Below are 21,131 nucleotides of genomic sequence, written 5' to 3' on the forward strand. Positions count from 1 at the left end.
AACAAAAATCATGCACAAAGCGTGTTCACATTTCATCCTGCAAGACAGGGCTGTATATGAGGAAATATCCGTTCAATAGCCTGATGTTGTCGGTTCGGCAAAAACATCAGAGACGGAAGAAAAACAAGTGTGGGATATTTTTGGTAAACAGAAAGGTAACACTGTGCAAAAGATAACAGGAGGCTGCATGTTCCTGCTCTGTTGTCTTGTGTTGTGTTGTGTTGCAGAGTGGAGAACTTCTATACAGTAACTTTATAATCAATCTTTTAGTTTCTTTCCCTGTGTGTGTCTGATAAAATAATGCAGCAGATTATACATCCAGTTTTCTCAGGTGTTAAATTTCAGACACAGTTTCCTCTGCTGCATTTCTTCCTCTCATATTCTGCACCTCTGAGCAGCAGTGGTGAAATGCGATGGACTGCATTTTATTCAGGTACTGTACTGAAGTACGAAGTACTTGTCCAGCACTGGAGTCTCAGCTACATTCCAGAGGGATATATTTTCACTCCACTACGATTATTTGACAGTTCTAATTACTTTACAATCAAAGGCTTTTATTTATCAATCAAAATACCCAACAGTACAAGTACAGCTGAAATGATTACTCCATTACTCTTTAGCCAAATGATAGAAAATTAATTGGAAACGATTTTAATACTTTCATCATTTCATATTTGTATTTTTTTTATGCATGTACATTTTCTTCAGAAATCTTCAGAAATGTAAGGATTTTCAGCTTTCTGTTGAAGTATTTCACATTTTTCATTTATTTATGATGAATACTGGATAAAAAAACCAAACAATATGAAGATGTCACTTTGGGTTTGGGGGTAATTGTGACGCCTTGTCTCACTCAATCGCCTTGTCTGTCTCAATCAATTAATCAAGAAAATTATCATCAAATTATTGAAAATAATCATTGGTTGTAGTCCCAGACAAGATGGTTAAACACAGGCTCAACCTCATTCACCTACAACTGAGTAAAACTTGAAGCATAACTTATATTCATTCAAATAAACAAGAAGTTTGTGCTCTAGAAAAGGATCAGCACTCAGTGAATAACCTCCTAAGCCCCATGATAAGCTATTATGGCAGGGCTTACCTATAGACCAGTGAGCAGTGATAACTAACATGTCTTTGGGGTCATCGGGTGGGAACCTCCTTTCGCTGGTGTTTCGTCTAGTTGGTCCCATGACACCTCCAGGAGGCTAGACAGTGATCTCTGGCATCCCAGGGACACTCCCCTAATGCCAGGTCTCACTGCTCTCCACACCAACCCAATAACCTCCTTTACCTTACTTATGCATGGCTTTCTCAGCCCAAACAGCACTGCCACCATCAACCAAACCCAGGCTCCGTACATGCGAGCTCCAGGTAGAAGCAATGCTGATACTACCTTTCCTAGCACATTCACCATACTCTATTTCACACGCTACATAGCATAACTCCAATATAAGCTAAAGTTAAAGGAGATAAATAAACTCACAGGATCAGCAAACACACTCAAATTGCAGCATGGCCTCAAACAAAAGGGATCCAAATAGGCCACTCCCACACTTAAATAACCTTCCTCTTCCTGGATTTCCTCCTTACTTACACATGGCTTTCTCAGCCCAAACAGCACTAATGCAATAATGCAATGATGTAATATATAATATCAGTCCCAGGGGACACATCTACATTGAGTACTTTCACTTTAAATACAGTACCTTAAGTACTGCTTAACAGGAACACATTGAAATGCATAATAGATAAACCCAGAAAACACAATTTTCAGTTGTGCCACTTTTGTTCTATTTTACAGAAGCCACACCTTGATATGAAACTGTACTGAAGGTGCTACTGTAGCTCATTGGAAACCAAAACACTGACATACTTTCATTTCACATGCTTTAAGTGCCACTAAGAATGAGTACCGTGGTAAAGTGTCACTTCCTACTAAAGGACAATCAGGTGTACAATCTTGCTTTACTTACAATATTGCTTAAACTTAAGAGAAATCACTTAGAAGCAAGTGCTATAACAGCTCACAGAAGGAGCAGCTGGTGTAGAGAAAAGGGCATGCAGAGGGCAGCAAGAGGCACATGAGGAGACACTTCTTGGGTCAGATATTGAGTTGACTATCATCAACTATCATCTTGGACCAATCTGGGTCATGTGGATCACTGGAGAGCTTCTTGGCAGAGGCCCTTAGTATGAACTCAGGTCCAACTCTTTACACCAAACTGATTTGGCCCAGAGTGGCATTTATGGAAGCTGACTTATACTATAAATTTTCACACAAAGTACGTTTAGACATTCAAGCCCTAAGGGCTAAAACCACTTGCCTTGCTCTTGCTAAACTGATGTTTACTGTACATTCAGAATTACTCATCAAATTGCATTGTGTGTATCCTTGAGGTCTAACAAAAGAGTATAGTACATTTTTTTCCTTATAAAATACTTGCAAAACAATTCCTATAGGTTTGAACCTTGTTTACATCCAAGTCTTTGCTTGTGCAACGCTGTGTACATTGGAGCATTACCACTGCCCGTCATTCAGTGGAAAAGTTTGAAACCATTGCCAGGACTGTTTATAGCATCATTCAGGTGCACGTACATCCTTGTGTGCAAGTACAAGACAAACAAAACAAGGATTAGGATTCGGTGAATGGACGAATATATCAGCCACTGCTGATTGACTGAGTACATTGGCGATTGATTTTTTTTGGGGCAATTTTGGGGCAAATGTTGTCTTTTTATTTTTCTGATTTAATTGTCTGCCTTTAATGACCAAGTTAGAAGAGCTGCTCAGTGGGAACCTGCTCAGTGGGTGGAGCAATGGCAGAGGGAGTCAGCAAGAAAAACAGCATGTAGAGCCAGCATATTTTCAAATTTACCTCAGCGAATTAAGGGTTTATTAAGACCAAACCAGAGCTGGTGATTGATGGAACAGTGTGAAGACTAACCAAAACAGTTTGGGTGAATTTTATATAATTTCTGTCAAGTTTGAATGAAGTTTGTTTTACGATGAGTTGTCTTAGTTTGGTGAAAGAGAGAAATTCTAACTCAGAGGGTGTACAGTTTTATTTTTATGTTGAATGAGGAAAATAGGTGTAGGTATATTTGCTTTGTCAGTTTATTTAGTTTAGTAGACTAAAAAAATCTAAGAGAGCTTGTGGAATGCGGAAGCTCAACATTCAAGAGGGGGTGGGGGTTGCACACACCGGTGTGAATATATCGGCAATCACTGGCTGATGGACTGACATTGGCCAGTTGGAAATTGGAAAACAGGTACCCACTTATAGAAAAAATGCTTGATAGTGCTACTAGAGGTCAAAAACTCCAAAGAATACCTTTATGTAACTATATACAACTGTAAAGTTAATGTATTGATATCTTTAAACTGTTTTAGACCTAAGGTTTGATTCATTTTCATGCATTAATCTGCTAATAAAAAGAGATCTTTGTTGAAGCATGGGTGTAGCAGGGCTGCCATGTAGCTTGCAATACTAGTGAGCTATGAGTGAAACATTTCTTTGACTATGTTTATAACGTTGCAAAGGCACATCGAGCATTAATGCAAGAGAGTTTCTATGAATGCTTTGTTTCAACAGATTACTCAAAGATGGGAAGGTGAGGTACTTTTTTCACTACCACAACACAATGCAGCATCCCTCTTATGCTGTGTCCACACTATGAGCAACACAGCAACAGCGTGACCAGCCATATTATTCCAGAGTCCTTGTTGACATGTTGCTCAAGCGCTGGGGGTTTTGTCATCACAGGCTTGTGTGTATCTGCCACTTCCCACCAAAGCACCTGAGTGAACGTCATCTAAAGTTTGTATTTATTTATTTATTTAATAACACAGTACCACAGCTAGAAATAAAAACATATGATTGGTGGACACTTCACTGTGTCAGTGAAGTGCTGAAAAAAATTAAGGCCATCTCAACTTTTGTTTGTAGCACCTCCCGCCCGTCAACAGCAACAAGTGTCGGGCATCAGCTTGTAGCTTCATGTCACCATCTTCCATTGAAAATGACTTGTAGCTTGTTGCCTTGTCACTCCTAATGTCAACGCAGTATTAGTTTGCAGAAAATTGCCTCACTCTAAAACCCTTTGTTTTTCCTTCACAAGTCAGAGCACTGACATTTGATTAAACAGACTGTAGTCTTGTGGTGTGCAGTGTTATGTTTTTTATTTCTGATTGTAAGAAATAGTTTAAGTTGTAAAACAGAACAAGACCCCATACCAATCTATACCCTCGGGTAAAGTTGTACTTGCTTTATAATTCTCTATTTCTACATCTCTTAATTGCAACTCTTGGATTTAATCTTGCTAAGAATCCATTCTGACCTTTACACTCTAAATTAAATTAGCATTTTAATGTTATCCTCCGTTCTTTTTCTTCTTCCAATTCAGCTAGTAGTAATTTACCCAGCCTAATACCCTGACATGTCCACGCTCTGAGCGCTCTAAGCTCCCATCCACAAGCAGAAGTGGCTGACCCTGCTTTTTCTCCGGCGATGCAGGAGAGTGAGCAGGATAAAGATTCTGGAGATAAACTACTCTTTGGTACTGATGGACTAACAACTAACCCACTTCATTTTAACTCATGTGTGACAAAATATCTGATGTAAACACAAAACAAAATGAAAGAGGTGCAAACAGAATCATTAGGCACCTGACTATTTGCCCTTTCCAGAAAGTCCTCCTCACCCCTATAGAGAAGCAGTGCTGTTTCCAGGCAACACAACCGAACACAAATCTACCCAGCAGGCTGCCCTGTAGTGGGAGGAAAGTTTTTTTTTTCTTATTGTTGCAGGGGGACATGGTTTTTGCTATGGCCAGGCTCTAACAAGAATTATTAGCTGAACAGATTATCACATCTCCATATTATAAATTGCAAATAATTTCACAATATGCCTAGATTAGATTAGGAATTTCTTCAAATCAGCCCTATCAGCCTTCAACATGTCCTTCAGGGTAGAAATACAATGACCATACAACACAGAGCCTTCCGTTTGAGTGAGGCAAAAATAGACACACCAAAGGTGCCAGAGATCAGTGGTATTTCGACATGTACTGTGAGGACATGTTCCTCTGTTGGTGAAATGAAGCATTTAGTCACGCAATCTGTCAGGACTTTACGTGCTGTTTTTGTTCTTCTTTACAGAGACTGTAAAAGTTCATTTGCAGGTTAAAATGCAAGAGAAAGGCACCAGGAGGCAATTAGCAGATTTATGGGACATACTGGTGTGACATGAAAGGTGTGGGGAAAACCATAATTTGTGTGCCTCCGTGTGTTTGGGTGCATTTGAATTCTAAAACGGCAAAAAAAATAACAGCTGTGATGCCTTTCAAACGTTGCAATCCATTGAAAAACTTTGTAAATTGGATTCGGCCTCTGTTTATTTGTTTGGGTCGAATAAAATGTACCCTTTAAAAAAGAAAAAAAGGCTCTTGGGACATCCACACAACACAGAGGCTGCCTGTCAAGTTAGGCAAAAATAGAGACACTCGGAGAGCACCACCCAGCTCCATCTCCATTCCATACATAAAGATTACTCCATGCACAGGCAGTTTATGATCAACAAGACCCTGAGTTATATAACCATTACAATTACTGAATTCTAAAAGGTTACAGTGCTGAACTATGACACTACACATCTTATGTTGTTGTACCACATTTCTGTAACTATATCATTCTATCTATCATTCATCATATCCTTCTAATGCAACTGCAAAATACTGTATAGTATTTTGTGCTACTAACATTTGCACATACAGGAGGATCAACCATGCGACCATCCTGCTGAGGTCAAGACACATAAACAAACTATGACGCATCCCCCCAGTAACACGAAAGATGGAGCTAATCATAGTACTAACCATGGACCAGGACAGCACCATCAGCGTCACTGATGACATCATCCCTGTGTCTGTGGTGGATTTAATTTGTAAAACAACAGAAGCAACTGTACCCAAAATTACACTTAAATCATTCCACAACCAGAAAGCATGGATTACCACAACTATCAGGAAACATGGACAATTATAATGCAGAGGCCTGTGATGTAAGAAAAGGCCATAAAGGACTAAATTGCAAAGCACAAGTTGAGGGAACTTATGGGATCACATTTCAATGGAGTTGTATCTTGTATGATTCCATGTGACAAATAAATACTTGATTGACTGATAAATTAATGCGTGTTTATGTAGCCTGGTCTATGGTGTTGTATAAGCTTTCTTATTTGTCTGAAAGTAAAATAAATAAATACATAATAACAAAATGTCAGCCTTGAAGAAATATCATACATTCACAATCCCCAATACACACCATCTAATGTTTGCATGTGTCCTGATTTTACTGCAGAAATTCTAACCATGTCCTTGAAATGATTAAATGAGTGACTAAATTATCTGCATTAAAAATAAGGTGAATTTTTAAGCCACTCGCCTGAAGGTACAATCTCTATTTTGAGATAATGGCGAGGCAACAGCAGGACACTTTAGTCTCTCGACAGGGTGCTAGAGGTCACAATCTTCACTGCTGACCACATAGCTCTGTGAAGGGTTTCAGATCAGCATGTGACTTCAAAACAACTTGAAGTCTTCTGGATTAAACCCAAACTGTGATATTTTTAAATTGAGACACAGTGGGGAAAGTGTTTCAAGCTTGTGGGGTGAATATCAAATGTGTTGCTTAGGCCTAGAGGGGCTTATGACAGTCAACTTTTTGCGATTCCAAAGAGTGCAACAAAAAATAAAAAAGGTGTAGAAACTGGCAAATACCCGATAACTGATCCTCATGTACTCTTCATGTAACCTTGTGGCTTCTGACTAAAACATGCCCTACATGCCTGTTATTTATGCATGTATGAGTGCATAAAGGACAACAAAGACATCTTGTTCCACCCTGAGTTCACTCATTCTGTCTGTTTCCTGAGTTGTAATTGGTGAATCAATGTTATTGACTGACCACAAAGTCCACTCATCAGGTTTCAAAGGACTGGAAGCTACTTGCTGATTAAAGAGGGGAAAGTCAAAAGTGAGTGCACACAGTGGCTCATAAGGACCAAGGTAAAGTCAAGGCCATTTCACACAGTAAAACTAAAGTGCATTCGTGCTGATCTGAGTAAATGAACAGTATATCTTTGGTACATTTTCAAATGATATTATTTGATATGCCTAGCTCTAAAAATAGTTAGCTGGGCTATCTTAAATTTTAAATAACAAAACAAATGTCACAATAGAAGAAGAAGAAGAACTGAGGGATACAAAAAAGGCAGAGGAGAATATTTATTTATTCTGCACTTGCTTTTATTATTACTGTGGTCAGTGGCATCACTTGGGATGTCCCAATCCAATCTCAAAGATCGATATTGGAGCCATTTTCTAGCTGATCGGGATCAGCTATATCGAGCTTTTATATGTAGGGTTGAAGCTCCGCCCATGGCAAAACACCACAGGCCATAAACAACAGCAAAACACAATATGAGACTATTTATTTATGTTATTTACCAAAGTTACAAACGTGCTTCATTTCAGCTCAGTGTGAGAGTCTCCTGCATGTTGCTGAGGAGAGACACAGTGCAGAGTGCAGAGCCAACAACAACCACACACCATGGCACTACAAGTCTGACAAAAGCCCCCAAAAAACATTAAGCGCAATATATCAATGTAGTTTAATCCAGGCAAAAAAGCACAGACTTCTAAAATAAACTTTTGATGGAATACAGTTCATTGAGGTAGGCTGACAAAGGCTGCACCGGAGCAACAAATAACAGAGAATACTGTCTTAAAGGGATAGAGAAATCCCCTTATGGCAGCGATGAGGCCACAAAGAATAAATATTAAGTTTAAACTCTGTTATTTTGTAAAAAGTAATACTAAATAAAAAACATAAAACATTAAGAAACAGCATGGATGCAGAGATTTTTTTTTTCTTAATGCGTACAGAGCTATTCCATTGTCAAACATATACATTGGATTGATTTTAATAACTTGATTGGGATGTCCCTAGCTGTCATCGTCCAGAGGACGAGCTGGATGCGGAAGCCTAATCATGAATAGTGGAAGAGGATAGTGATGGGGACCTTTAATGAAGAAGATGTGTGGGTGTTAAACCTAAATATATCCATCAGCTTTCTTCCTGCTTTCTTGTTCTTGTTGAGCTCAGCTCACTAACTGGTTAATGGCTGCTGCCTCGTTGGTTGTAAACAGTGCAATTACATATATCCGCACATGTAGTTGTTGTGATTGAAAACTTAATTGCATTTACACTTGTGTTCATTGTGGTCACAATGCGTACCTGGCCACCCCTAGAGGTGGTCTGGTCGATCGAATCACAATCTTTACTCAGTGCATTTTGGGTGCATTTATACATGCACTTCCATGTGGTTGTTCGCTCCCAGACTGCAATCTGATTACCCAAAAATAAATATCAATGCAAGGTGTAAAGGAGGTCACATATGAACATTCAGCTGTCATTTACCCAGGGTTTAGTGATTTAAGGAAAAGATCTGTATTGTGATTTAAACTGAAACTATTTCTTAATGAGGGAAACTACTGGCCCATATCTGCTGTTCCATTAAAATAGGATATGACTGCATCCCTCTTTATCACAATATTATCTTTTTACATTACTAGAATCTGATAGAATAAAAGTGTTGATTGATGATGATAAGACCTCCCACAGTTTTTCTCTCAGTAAGTCAGTGATTAGGTTTGCCTAGTTTCCTGCAGGGAAACTGGCCAATTTAGCTCACATTTATTAGATATTACATTAGTGACATATTTATCATTGCTCAATAATATTAAAATTTAATTATGACATTCAAAAGTGGCATTTATATTGACAACAGCTGCATAGTTACAGCAGCCATTTATGGTGATAATGACAAACTGCTTTCACATCTGACAATGTATTTATATCTGACTGATGAATACTAATTAAGTTAAATCAGTATTAATTAATGCCACTGTGGAGCGCTCTGTACTATAGCTGCTTGAGCTAATATTAGCTTCACAGATCCAAATACAGCACATTCAGAGCTTTTAGACCTCTGAGGGTTAAATGATTATATGATGTGCTTCAACTTTTTCTGGGAGATTCTGTACACACGTGTATACAGACTGTGTTGTCTTAGCTGTGTGCATGGGGTCACTGTCTTGTTAGTGCGTGAACCTTTGGACCAGTCTAAGGTCTTGAGTGCTCTGAACCAGGTTTTCATGAAGAACGTCTCTGTACTTTGCTCCGTTCAGCTTTCCCTCAACCCTGACCAGACCACCAGTCCCTGGTCGTTGTTCTGATATGCAGTGTCAGCTCTGAGGCCTTATACAGACAGATAAGTGTCTTTCCAAATCATGTCCAGTCAATTTAATTTACCACATGTGGACTCCAATCAAGGTGGAGAAACCCCTCAAAGCAGATCAAGTGGGAAGCACCGGAGATAAATTTCAAGTGTCATAGCAAAAGGTCTGAATACTTCTGTCAATGTGATATTTCAGTTTGTTTGTCTTTTTAAATGAATTTGCAAACATTTGGAAAATCCTGTTTGCTTTGTAGGCGGCAACATAACAAAATGTGAAAAAGTGAAGTTGCCTGAATACTTTATGAATGCAGTGTACACATATACATATATACATTTTTAATGCCAAGCACACTGAATCTCTCTTGGAATCAAACATATTATATAAATAGCAAAAGAAAAATTAGCTTTGCAAATGTTCACCAGTCTGTCACTCTGCCAGTATTTCTTTCATATGTCTGTCATTTACAGCTATCTCTGAAACTGATCGGACACAGCCCACTCTTTAACAAACTGGCATTTCATCTTCCACAAAACCATCTTTGGCGAGCATTCATAGTCCAGAAACCAGAATACAGAAGACGAAGTAACAGCTTTTTTATTTGTTGTTTGGCCAGCTCACAGAATGTGATGGAAATAACCACAGCTAAATTGATTTGCCAGCAACTGTTGTCGTTATAGTCAGTAAAACCAACAGTTGCTGGCTTAAACCTCTGATGTAAGTTGTATTTAAAATCACACCCCTTGCAGTTTGGAAATGGCACTCTTTCAAGTTGCAATCTCAATAAGACAGCGACTCACCGCTCAGCCCTAACTGAACCTGTCGATGGTATGTTTGTTTTCAGCAGTGAGACAGAAAAGCATCTGCTGTATCACCTCACCAAAAGGGTGTCAAAATCAAGATGAGAGAGATCATCTAAAAACATAAACAATTGCAGGTTATCAACACATACATTTAGGACTGGCTTCCTCCTGTGTTTTTCTTTTTCCCGTCCTCTCTACTTTCCTCTCATGCTGAACTATGGCACAGTACTCATCATGCCCCTGAAGCATTACATAACGTGGCTATGGAATGAAAACTGCATATCATTATGCTGTGCACATTCATTATGGAGAGCTGAATACTTAAGATAGTAGAGCTGAATATAATATTCACAGTGTCATTCGAGATCTCACATCATGAGCACTAAGAGGGGGCGCCTCTTAAGAGCTCAGTATGACTGCTGTATAATCGTTAAGATACTTACAGAGACCTGAATAACTGGACATGATCTATACAGATGAGCTGATTATTTTATCAACTAGAAGTTATGATGACTTAGTTAATATTGACGCTGTGAGGTTAATATGGCTAATTCTCAAGATGGTGGTTTACAAAGCAGCCCTGTCCTATGACACCTTTATGACCAAAAAGTAGTGATTATTTTAACAACACTGTCATATGCTCCTCCAGGTCCACTCCACAGTTCAGTATGCTGTATGCTGCAATCACAGTCTGGAGAGAATTTTCTGAGAAGTAAACACACGCTTTTCTTCATTCCAGGTAACAACATGGCAGAATACAAATTGAAAAGTGCTAATTAGAGAAAACAAATTGACATTTTTCTGATTGCTTTCAATTAAAGCTACCAAGTTACAGCAGTTAAACAGTTTATCAACAAAGCCTTCAGTCAGAATTAGTCAGCACAGAGCTACTCATGAAGCATGTCACTCAGTGTGAATGTTTTTGGAGATGTAATAGCAACTGTGGCGCACAAAGAAATGCGGTGCCTTCTAATCTGTTGGTATGTACACGTTTAAGCCACCTCATGCTGGCAGCTGTCTCAGTAGGCACCCTCATTACAGGGACAGGCAGCATGTTTTTCCTTTCACTTTTTAGAATCCAGGTCCAGATTAATTAACTCCATCTCTCAGATCTAATTACAACACATTATATAATTTCAAATCTCATATTTGAGAAGCTCTAACTACGGTGGTACCAGTTTTTTTGGAACTTGATAAACGACAATTAACTGGCTATCCAAAATGTATCTGTTTGATTCATTGGCTAAATCACTAAAATAACACTTCTCTAAAGCTGCTTGACAACCACCTACCTGCAAGAGCGTTCCCCCAAAAAGCAAAGCGGTGTTCAAGGGGCAGCTGCCACTACAGTGCATGGCTGCAATGAGACAGGTGCTTTGATGAACACGGAAGTGCAAGATAGCTTGTAGCTGCATACTGTAGCAAGACACGAGAAATCACTGAAACTACTAAAGATTTCTACATATTTGGACAATTTACCAGTCATCTGAAATTTGGTGGCATGTTTTCCCAGGCCCTGTTTTTCTTTAGGTTCTTATATCTCCGGGTATTCAGGCACCAACATTATCAGCTCTTCTGTCTTGTCTTATTTCTGCTTCTGTGATATCAGCTTTTTGATCGGCCAAAGCCAGGTGGCAACCGCAGAAGTTCAACAGAGTGGACTCAGTGCAGGGGAGCATAATCTGTGTACATGAACATGGGTGGCAACCACTTCATACCTCTACTGCCATGTTTTAAACCGCTTCCCCTCTGCTGCCTTCCCCTCCCTGAAATGACTGAAGGCAGCGAGTTACCACACAGCAGTGTGAAAGCAGCTTCAGCTCTACAAAGGTATTAATGATTGGCTGATGTATTGGATTGTATAACAAGTACTGTAGCTCTGCTACAGACTCAAACCCACACATTAGGGATGCACAATTAACCAAATCTTAATCACGATCACGACTTTGGGTTTCCACAATTAAACGAACATGATCTGCCATTTAAAATGCATGCTTCACTAATAGAAAACTTCACTACATGTCAAATCAAGTGCTTCCTAAACTAACAGCCAGCCTCCACCGTTGAAGAGTTGTCCACGACGTGCAGACCCTGCAGTGACAGCCTGCAAAAAATGTTCCTGAACTGTGGCAAAAACTGTAAGAAAAATCAACCATCATCATCATCATCATCATCAGTTGTTCAGACATAGGAGAGGACAAGTCATATGCAAAAAGTACATGAGATTTGTATCCACGCCACAAAGCAACAAAACTAACCTGTTAAACTACCTGAAAAAAACACCACAATCTGCAGTACGATGAATACATGACAGCCAGGAAGAATAATGCTGCTAACTTTACTGTTAATCCCCGTCCTTGTCCAGCATTAACTCAGATATTCACAAAAAAGATGATGTGGCGCGTCATGGTACCACAATCACTGTAAAAAAATTATACATATATATGCAGTACCAGATACATATCCATAGAAGATGGAATTAATTCAGGGGAAGAAGAACCTTTTTTCAAGTCTTATTTTGATGCAAATTGTTAGGTAGCAGAAATGTAGCATAAGGTGAAAGTGCAAGCAGTGCTCTGTCTATTTAATTTAAGGTAAAAAGTTTTGGTACAGTTTATTTTTAGATTTTGCCTCTAGGATATGCACTGCAAATAATACCAGTCTTATTTGGATGCAGAGATTTGTACATTAGTGGGAATGTAGCACAATTTGAAGTAAAAGCAATGCTCTGTTTATTTAGGCCTAAAAGTTAAAGTACAATAAAAAATATGTTGTCACTATAAACAATGAACAATCCTAATGAGTTATGTGATGTCAATATTGATCAAAATAATTGTAATTACCATTTTGGCCATAACTGTGCAACCCTGCCACACATAAGCACACATGCAGACGTAAGCTCTGCCATGTGATGACACAACAGTGAGCCAGATTGTTTCAATGCACACATCCAGTTACACTGCACTGAGTGTACAGCACAAATGTTTATTTGTACCTCACAGATCCTATTTTTGAAAGAGAAAATCACGACCTCCATCAACACTGCGTCTAATGTTACTACACTCATCTGACAGAAGGAAACCACTCTGTGTGAGGTTCTCTGAGTGAAGGGTAGCACACTGAGGCTGACTTGGTAATGGCTTTCATGCAGAAGCTGGCGTGAATATTTCACCATGGCTTTCAGGATATCAACATCCTAAATGACCGAAGGGGCCTCTGCTCCTGCTACATGTGTGTTCTACAACATGTGTGAGAGAGAGAGATGTATATGTACATCTTTAGCATTTCAAGCCAGGATGGTGGGCTAACTCTCTTACTGGATGCAGCCTATGCCTATACTTAGGCTGCAAACCACTCAATGGAGATTTTCTGCTTAAATGACGGTGAGAGCTTTGTCGGTTTCACTTAGAATGGTTCATGCAAGAGGTCAGTGCACCCTGTGTGATGTAAATAGTACGCAAGCTGCTACAAAGGAGTTGCCTCTTCACGGTCAATACCTGCATGCAGAAAGTGTGGTTTGGGTACAAGTATTTGAGGAACTTAAAATTGGGAAAGTAGTTAAACAAATGAATTGATTTGATTGACTTGATGATGGCACTGTATAGAAAACTTAGAACACACTACTGTGCTTCCTACACCATACTTCAACACAACAATGAATGCCTCATATCTGGACAACATATATGTCACATAAAAAACCTACATGAGGTATTCAACAACTAGCACAAAGCGTATAGCATACATAGAGGCTAAACTAACTACCATACACACAGCAATACGACATACGGTATTATCTGCATAAAAGGAACCATTATTGTGTAAAACATCATTTAAAAATCATATTCTCATCTAGAAAAATCAAATGTTCATTTTTCATATTAGTTATGAGGAGAAAGACAGTGCACATACTTGTTACCATGAGTAACACATTGCTGTGAAAGGAGGATTCCCCTCTCCAGTGATGTAATGGTCATTTGCACAGGGAAGAGCACACAGTATAATCTAAGCAATAAGAGTTCAAAACTTGCATTTTTTTTCTCAAATAAAATTCTGCAGCGTGCATAAGGATTTGTGTATTGTAATAATGATAATGTAATGATATTTGCTTGTAACCTCTGCCAAGTGCACTATCAGAAGTGCTTATGTGCTGTGTGAGCAGAGTACTGCAGCAGAACCGTGAGCTGGCTGACAGGAGTTCAACCTAACTTCTGCTGCTTTATCTCAACAGACAGGCAGCCGGCCTCTGTAGTTTGCTGACCAATGCATACAGTAGTTAGAGGGGAAAAAATGCTAATAACATCAGAACTTGCTCTTTCAAGAGATAATAAATCACTGTAAATATGCTCTGAAAGCATCCTATGGCAACAGTACAACAATCAATTATTCAGCTCTTCACTTTAAAGCTCAAAGCGACAAGGTGATGAAGATAATCAGGAGTGTGAGAGGAGACAGAAACATGCATGCACGTGCAAACATTCAGAAACAACCAACGTGTTGACAGAGCTTCTTTCCTCCTGCTTCAAAGCATTCCTCATTCTCCCACAATGCTCACTCTCTCTGTCTCAGTCCATGTCTCCCTTTCACCCCCTCTCTGGTCCAGTGAATCATTCATTCATGCTGTGTCTCTTACCTTAGTGGTGACAATGCAAAGACAATCCATGCTGGCCAGACAAAAAAGGAGCTCTCAACCTATGCCCAAATTCATCACCACTAATATCACCACTGGAGGTTAAAAAAAAGCAGGAAGATGGAGAAAAAGATACCAGCGTGAGTAAGTGAGGAGGAAAGATAAAAAAAAAAAACAAAAAAAAAACCACGTAGGTGTTGCTGGAGAAGAAGAAGAAGAAGGAGAAGAAAAAGAGGGAGAGGGGGAGGAGATGAGGAAGAGAACACACACACACACTCACGCACACACAGGCACACACACACTCACACACGCTGGCGAGGGAGAGAAGCCACGGCGGACAGACGTTACTGCATGTGGGCCCCTTGTGAGGATTGGGATGCCTCCTCCACAGTGCTGAAGGCGATCAGGATTCCTAACGCCATCTCAGAGCCGAGCGTGCGTCATCAGCTAAAACATTCGCACACACAAACACACACACACTAAAAACGCTTAGCAGCTGGACTGGCCTCTTCCAACAACCCAAAATCATTCCTTAGCTTCTCTCCCTCTCATTCCACCATCTCTTTGTTTTCAGTTCATCCTCTCCTCCTCTCCTCCTCTCGCTCTCCTGTCTCCAGGCTGAGCGGCTAAGCAGCGTTATGGGATGAGGGAGAGAGCGAGGGAAGAGAGTGAAGGACGAGAGCGTCAGCTCAGCGGAATGAATTAGATTCCCATGCTCTCTGTCTCGCTGGCTATTAGCTGCTGTGGCAGACTGCTGGAACTTAATAATAACACACAGGTTTTAATTTCATCTGCAGAGCAGCGGCAGCACTGCCTTCCACTCACATTGTGACAGGCTTTTCACTGTGTGTGTCTGTGCGGTTTGATAAGTTTGGCATTTTAAAGTTGTTGCCAACAACAGCCAATAAACAAGAAACAAAATAGCAACACTGCATAATTCTACCTGCAATATGTCTTCCATCACATCAACGCTAGACAACAGATGTTGTTGAGCAGATGTTTGATTTTAATAAAAGGACAATATTAACATTACTGCATCATTATAGCCCTCTTATCATAATGTTGATGCACCAAATGTGACTCAAACACACCCAAAGACTGTAATCAATTGCTGATGATAGGAGTAATGATAGAATGTAACGAAAAACATGTAACTACTTACTTAACAGCTACTTTTGTTTGTTGTTGTTGCCAATGAACTGAGAGCAAAGCTAATATTCAGCTCAGAACAAGTTGGACACATGTATGACTTCATTCATATAATCTTTTAATGGTCATGCAAGCTTGCTGCAATTAGAAAACTACAATAGAAAACAGTTTTCTGCCAAAAGCACAACACCTGAAATAACAATTCAATCAAAACAATGTCTCTGTGGGGAAACCCCGGCAGCAAGCTTTGCCACCGCCACCAGCAACACCTCTCTCCCACCAGGGCTGTAAAACTACAGTTTCAACTGCTTGTTCCCACATGTGTGTTGTTATCAGTGACAGAACCACCTCTGAGTCAACAACACTTACAAACTGCACACTTTCATCTTACAATTATTTCATAAGACATAACAGCAACATTTTCCAAAACAACAAATTGCAGCTCAATCTTGACCAACACTCAAAGACACATGGTAAGAGTAAGATACAGTAGCCCAGGGAAGATTATGGGGAAGAATTTAGAATCCATTGTCTTTTAGAAGCCTTTAATTTAACATCAAAACTTTTATATTTAGCTGAACAGGTTAATTTGCAAATTTGTGTCTTCCATTCTGAGTGAAAAAAAATACACCTTGATAAACAAACCTAAGGATTTTAATGAAATAAAAGCATCTCATAAAAGAGAGGATTAAATAAAGCTTCACTAATTTCACGTATAGTAGTAATATACTTGTAAAATATAACCGTCATGCAAAATTTGTATTTTCCTGTCATTAATTAAATGTCTCAATGCACAGATGCATTGATCACAGTTCGTAGGAACTAACCTCTGTCCTTCAGCAGTCGGTCATTGTTTTAAAAAATACAATAAATGCTGCTTTCTTTTATGATAGACAGATTTTTATATTCTTTACATGAAGGATGCATGTATCCATCCTGCAAGTAGAGAATACTACAATGTGAGACTATATTACAGTGCTGAAGTACATACAGGAGAAATAACAGCAATGCATGGGCTTTAAAAAGCTCGAGCTCAGTCTATAGGTACTGTACATTAAAAATCAATTCATTTCCATATTAACCAATAAGATCTTGTCTCCCAGGTAAATGTAACCACTCCAATGGTCAAACCTTCCCCTTCTAGAGACTACAAGCCTCTGAACGGCAGCAAATTATCCCCCATTAAACTGCTCTGGTACCTGTTTGCTGAAGCCATCCTGGTGAAGAGGTGTGAATTTGACCTTGATTACTGCTTTCATTTGGAGACGAAGCAGCACTCCTACACTCCCGGTTTCCCGTCGCTCCTACTGAACACATTCACCAGCTCAGACTCCCTCTGCCAGAGCAACAGGGCTAATCTTTTCAGGTGATGCGGCTCAGAGAGCTTCGACTTATTGCATTAGAGAGAAGGAATGCTTTAACCTCCTTTGTTAGGCCTGCCGCCTGTATATACAGACTAGGTGTGACAAATTTGGATTTGTTTGTGTATGTGCAAACCAGTGCTAATATTGCTAAGAACCCACTGGACAGATTTACTCAAAAGCCTGCCATGACCTTGAAGCTAACCTGTAACTGACCCTAACACAATCTCCAAATCACTTTGTGGCATAGCGACTAAAAACCATCAGATCTGTTCTCAAATTTCACTGGAGTGGAATTAAATGACAATAAAATAAGGGCTTTGTGCTGATTAATCACTGTTGAAACTGTAATTATTTCAGGTAGCATGCAAAGTCTGCACAGCTTTTTTTCGTAAAATACTATATTGTCTATCTATTTTATGATAACAAATCTAACAAATTGTCTTCTTTTCCACAGATATAATTCTAGTGATCCAAGTGTCCTGAAGCCCCAACATAAAAAGTTGTTTGGAAAAACGTCATTTGAACTCCGTTTTTAGCCTCATTGTAGCCTGCAGCTCTAACTGCCTCTCTGGGCACTGCACTCACGTGTGTGCGCCTGTGCGTGAGACCATGAGACATGGGCACCACATTCATGTGTGTTCATGTGCTTTCGCTGGTCTCGTGCACAAGCGCGCACATGTGCGCACACGTGTTTTTGGACGTTTGAATCTGGGGTGCCGTAAGCATCCATTAGGTGGAGTTGTGTTGCTACCCCCTCTCCCCTGGGATCTCCGCAAGTGATGTGAGGACTCTAAAACTTCACCGGAACCTCCATCGGCATACGGGTGAGTAGTGAATTTTCATTTTTGGGTGCACTATCCCTTTAAGCCCTGTGTTTTAGGTGTGTTTTGAATCAGTCAAACTTTACAGCGCTTCACAGAAACCCCAATGCCAACTAGTGTTTTGGAGGTGTAACTGCAGAGTGACACAGACACATCACCACACAAGTTTATCCTACTATTAAATGGAGAAACCTCTGTCCCTCTGTCCGTCCGTCCGTCCGTCATCATCCGTTTTCCTCCTCACTGCTTTGACCTACTTCTCTGAACTTGCACATAGGCTTTCATCTTGGTCATGTGCAGACAGCCATAATGCTGTTTTTGCATTTTTCCCACATTTCTACTGTTTATATTTGTGTTTTTGCGCGGGCCTCCATGCCGTCAGCCAAAACTATGATCCATGTATTTTGCAATAAAGCATGTTTCTAAATACAGTGTGCATTTTTTTGTCTTACATTAATATTTATTACACAGTGCATTTACAGTGCTCTGATTTTGCATCTCCTCTAATATACTGTTTTTGATTTCTTATTCCTCTATACATAACACATCCCCGGGTATGGACTAGTCATGTATTAAGGGGAAGTCCTCAAGTTAACATGGTATGGCCAATCATACACCTTACCATGTAGGATCTGTATGGATCAGAGAAACCCCACTGTATTTCTCAGAATCAGCTCTTTGTCATAAAGTTGTTTCCTACTTCTAACTCATGGTTTCAAGACCACACTGTTGTAGCTCTGCAGCACTGATTAAAAAAATAAATCTAATAGTCAGGACCATTAAGTAAATTTCTTTACATTCACTTGATTCTCAATCGAGAGACTAGTAAGAAATGCGTTACCGTCTTAATATGGACTTCAAAACTGTTTTGAAATGCACAATAAAGGAATTCTAAACATGACTAAAAATTGTGATTAATCACGATATACTACTGAAATTCAGCAATTCATTGCATTTTAAAAAATAATCATGGCCCCACTATGGATATAAGGTGAAGGTTTTATATTTATGCACTTTCTGAAATAAACTAGAATTGCCACCTTGCAGCTGTATGCCTCCGTGAACCAGTCAAGTTGCAGATACAGTTTACATCCATGTCTGTACAGACTCATATGTAGGCATGACAGTAGACGATGCTTCAAATATGGATGTTGCTGCAAAGAAGCTTCATATTCTAAAACATGGATGCTTAACACACATCTTCAACCCAGCAGCAAAGAAGATCTATACAATCTGCACAGTTTCAAGGTGGACTGCCATGGTCATAGTCAGCAATTCAGTATCGGACCAACTGTCTCCCCTTCTACTCCTTAGAGTTATGGCATTAACTAATGGCCAGAAAAGCGTTTTTGCAGAACATTATGATGTCACAGTAAAGGTCATCATTTCATTCTATCATACATTTGTTTGAAACTCATGAGTTATGGCCAAAAACATGTTTTGCGAGGTCACAGTGACCTTGACCTCTGACAACTAAACTGTAATCAGTTCATCCAGGAGTTCACGTTGACATTTGTGCCAAAATTGAGGAAATTCCCCCAATTGTTTTGCTGCTTAAATGTCCAACAATATTTGCTGCAGTGACATTACTGCACTTACTGCATTACTCTCAGCATAAAACCACTCGCTTCAACAATTTGCTGAATCCACCATATAAACAGCAATACACAAGGTGCAGACGCACCTGGCTTTTAAAGGGAATACAAGATGACACTCTAATTAGTTGAATTCATGTTACGCCCAAAACATACCTTATGATTATTTAGTCCTTTAATTAGTTATTAGTGATTAATTAACTAAGGGGATAAATACAACCCCTTTGCTCCCCCTGCCTTAACTTGTGCCCAGTTTATGAGCTAGCACAAATAGCTGGATAAGCCCTTAATCCATTTAAGCCATGCATTTTAGACCATGCACTATAGATCGTTTAAATAGGTCCCAGAGTGTGTTTTTTTGTGTAACACTTCAGTATAGAAGGCACCTCTGCCTCATTGTTTTACAACCAGAGAGACAAAGACAGAAATTGCACATCTAGAAGAAGCACAAGGAGACACTGCACTCTGACAACAGATTCTGGCTGATATCACTTCGCACTCAATTCACATAAGATTCCCAATGTCAGCAAACCAAATCTGCAAAAAAAATATTTAATTTACAAATCAAATAAAGAAGCTCTGCAGTTCCTAATAACTTCATATCCTCTACTACTCCCAAGCAAATAGGAGCAAAGATTAAACTGTCATCTTTACTGAGACTGGTCATTCCCTGCTCTCAACCATTTGAACAGACAGAAGAAGTTTAGCTTATGTCATATCAGTGATGTCCACAGAGTCGTGATATTATTGGCACAGCTATCTTTACTCTGAGCCCAAGCCCTCAAACCACATCTCTCTTCCTTGCTTGAACATAATCTCATTTACATTTGTGAACTCGTTGTTGGGAATATGAGTGACAGCTTGCTTATTGAGGAACCAAGTGTTGTATTACTGTATGTTAAAGATGTGTTGGGCTGCGTTACCCTGCAGTGTTCTACCATGCCATGAATCATGATGAGGTGAATTTAAAAATTGTACATCCCAGAATAAAATGGACCAAAATGGATGATGATCACCAAAAAAGAAATGGATGACTTGATGTAACGCACAATCCCACACTATGACAATAATCCACCAAGCTACTGAAAGATACACAAATCTTGTACACACGGAAACAAAGTAGTGCTTCCAGAGATAACTCACCTCAGAGGTCTTGGCACTGCTCTCTCCCCTCTCCGTCCCGCTGGGTTCTGAGCTGCTCTGCTCCCTCTGCTGGGAACAACAAACAGGTGCATAAGTATCTATACACCACCACACTTAAACTATAACACACACTAACCAAGAAAATCCAAGAGATCAGATAGACCAGCAGAACAGTCTTTCAGGTAATGAGAGTTTCATAGCCTGAATGCACTGTGAAAAGGCCTATTTCAGGATAGTTTGTAAAGGCTGGAGCACTGAATGAGAGGTTTGACACTTAAGTGAGTTGGGACAGTAAGCAATGAAATTTAAAAAAAATGCCAACATTAAAT

The 21,131-nt window shown here is 39.6% G+C and overlaps 1 protein-coding gene across 14 annotated transcripts in view; it reads right to left on the bottom strand.

Moving 5' to 3' along the window:
- Positions 1-21,131, bottom strand: part of dlg2 (discs, large homolog 2 (Drosophila)) — a 256,794-nt gene that overhangs the window by 183,820 nt on the left and 51,843 nt on the right. For 13 of the 14 annotated variants that reach the window (XM_049592539.1, XM_049592547.1, XM_049592558.1 and 10 more), the window contains one exon: positions 20,803-20,871. In XM_049592539.1, the coding sequence (XP_049448496.1) occupies positions 20,803-20,871 (69 nt within the window). Of the gene's footprint in view, positions 1-14,733; positions 15,371-20,802; positions 20,872-21,131 lie in introns of those variants that run through there. The other variant, XM_049592550.1, reaches the window with a different exon arrangement.

This window comes from Epinephelus fuscoguttatus, linkage group LG12 (genome assembly GCF_011397635.1).
Source record: "Epinephelus fuscoguttatus linkage group LG12, E.fuscoguttatus.final_Chr_v1".
Classification (NCBI taxonomy): domain Eukaryota; kingdom Metazoa; phylum Chordata; class Actinopteri; order Perciformes; family Serranidae; genus Epinephelus; species Epinephelus fuscoguttatus.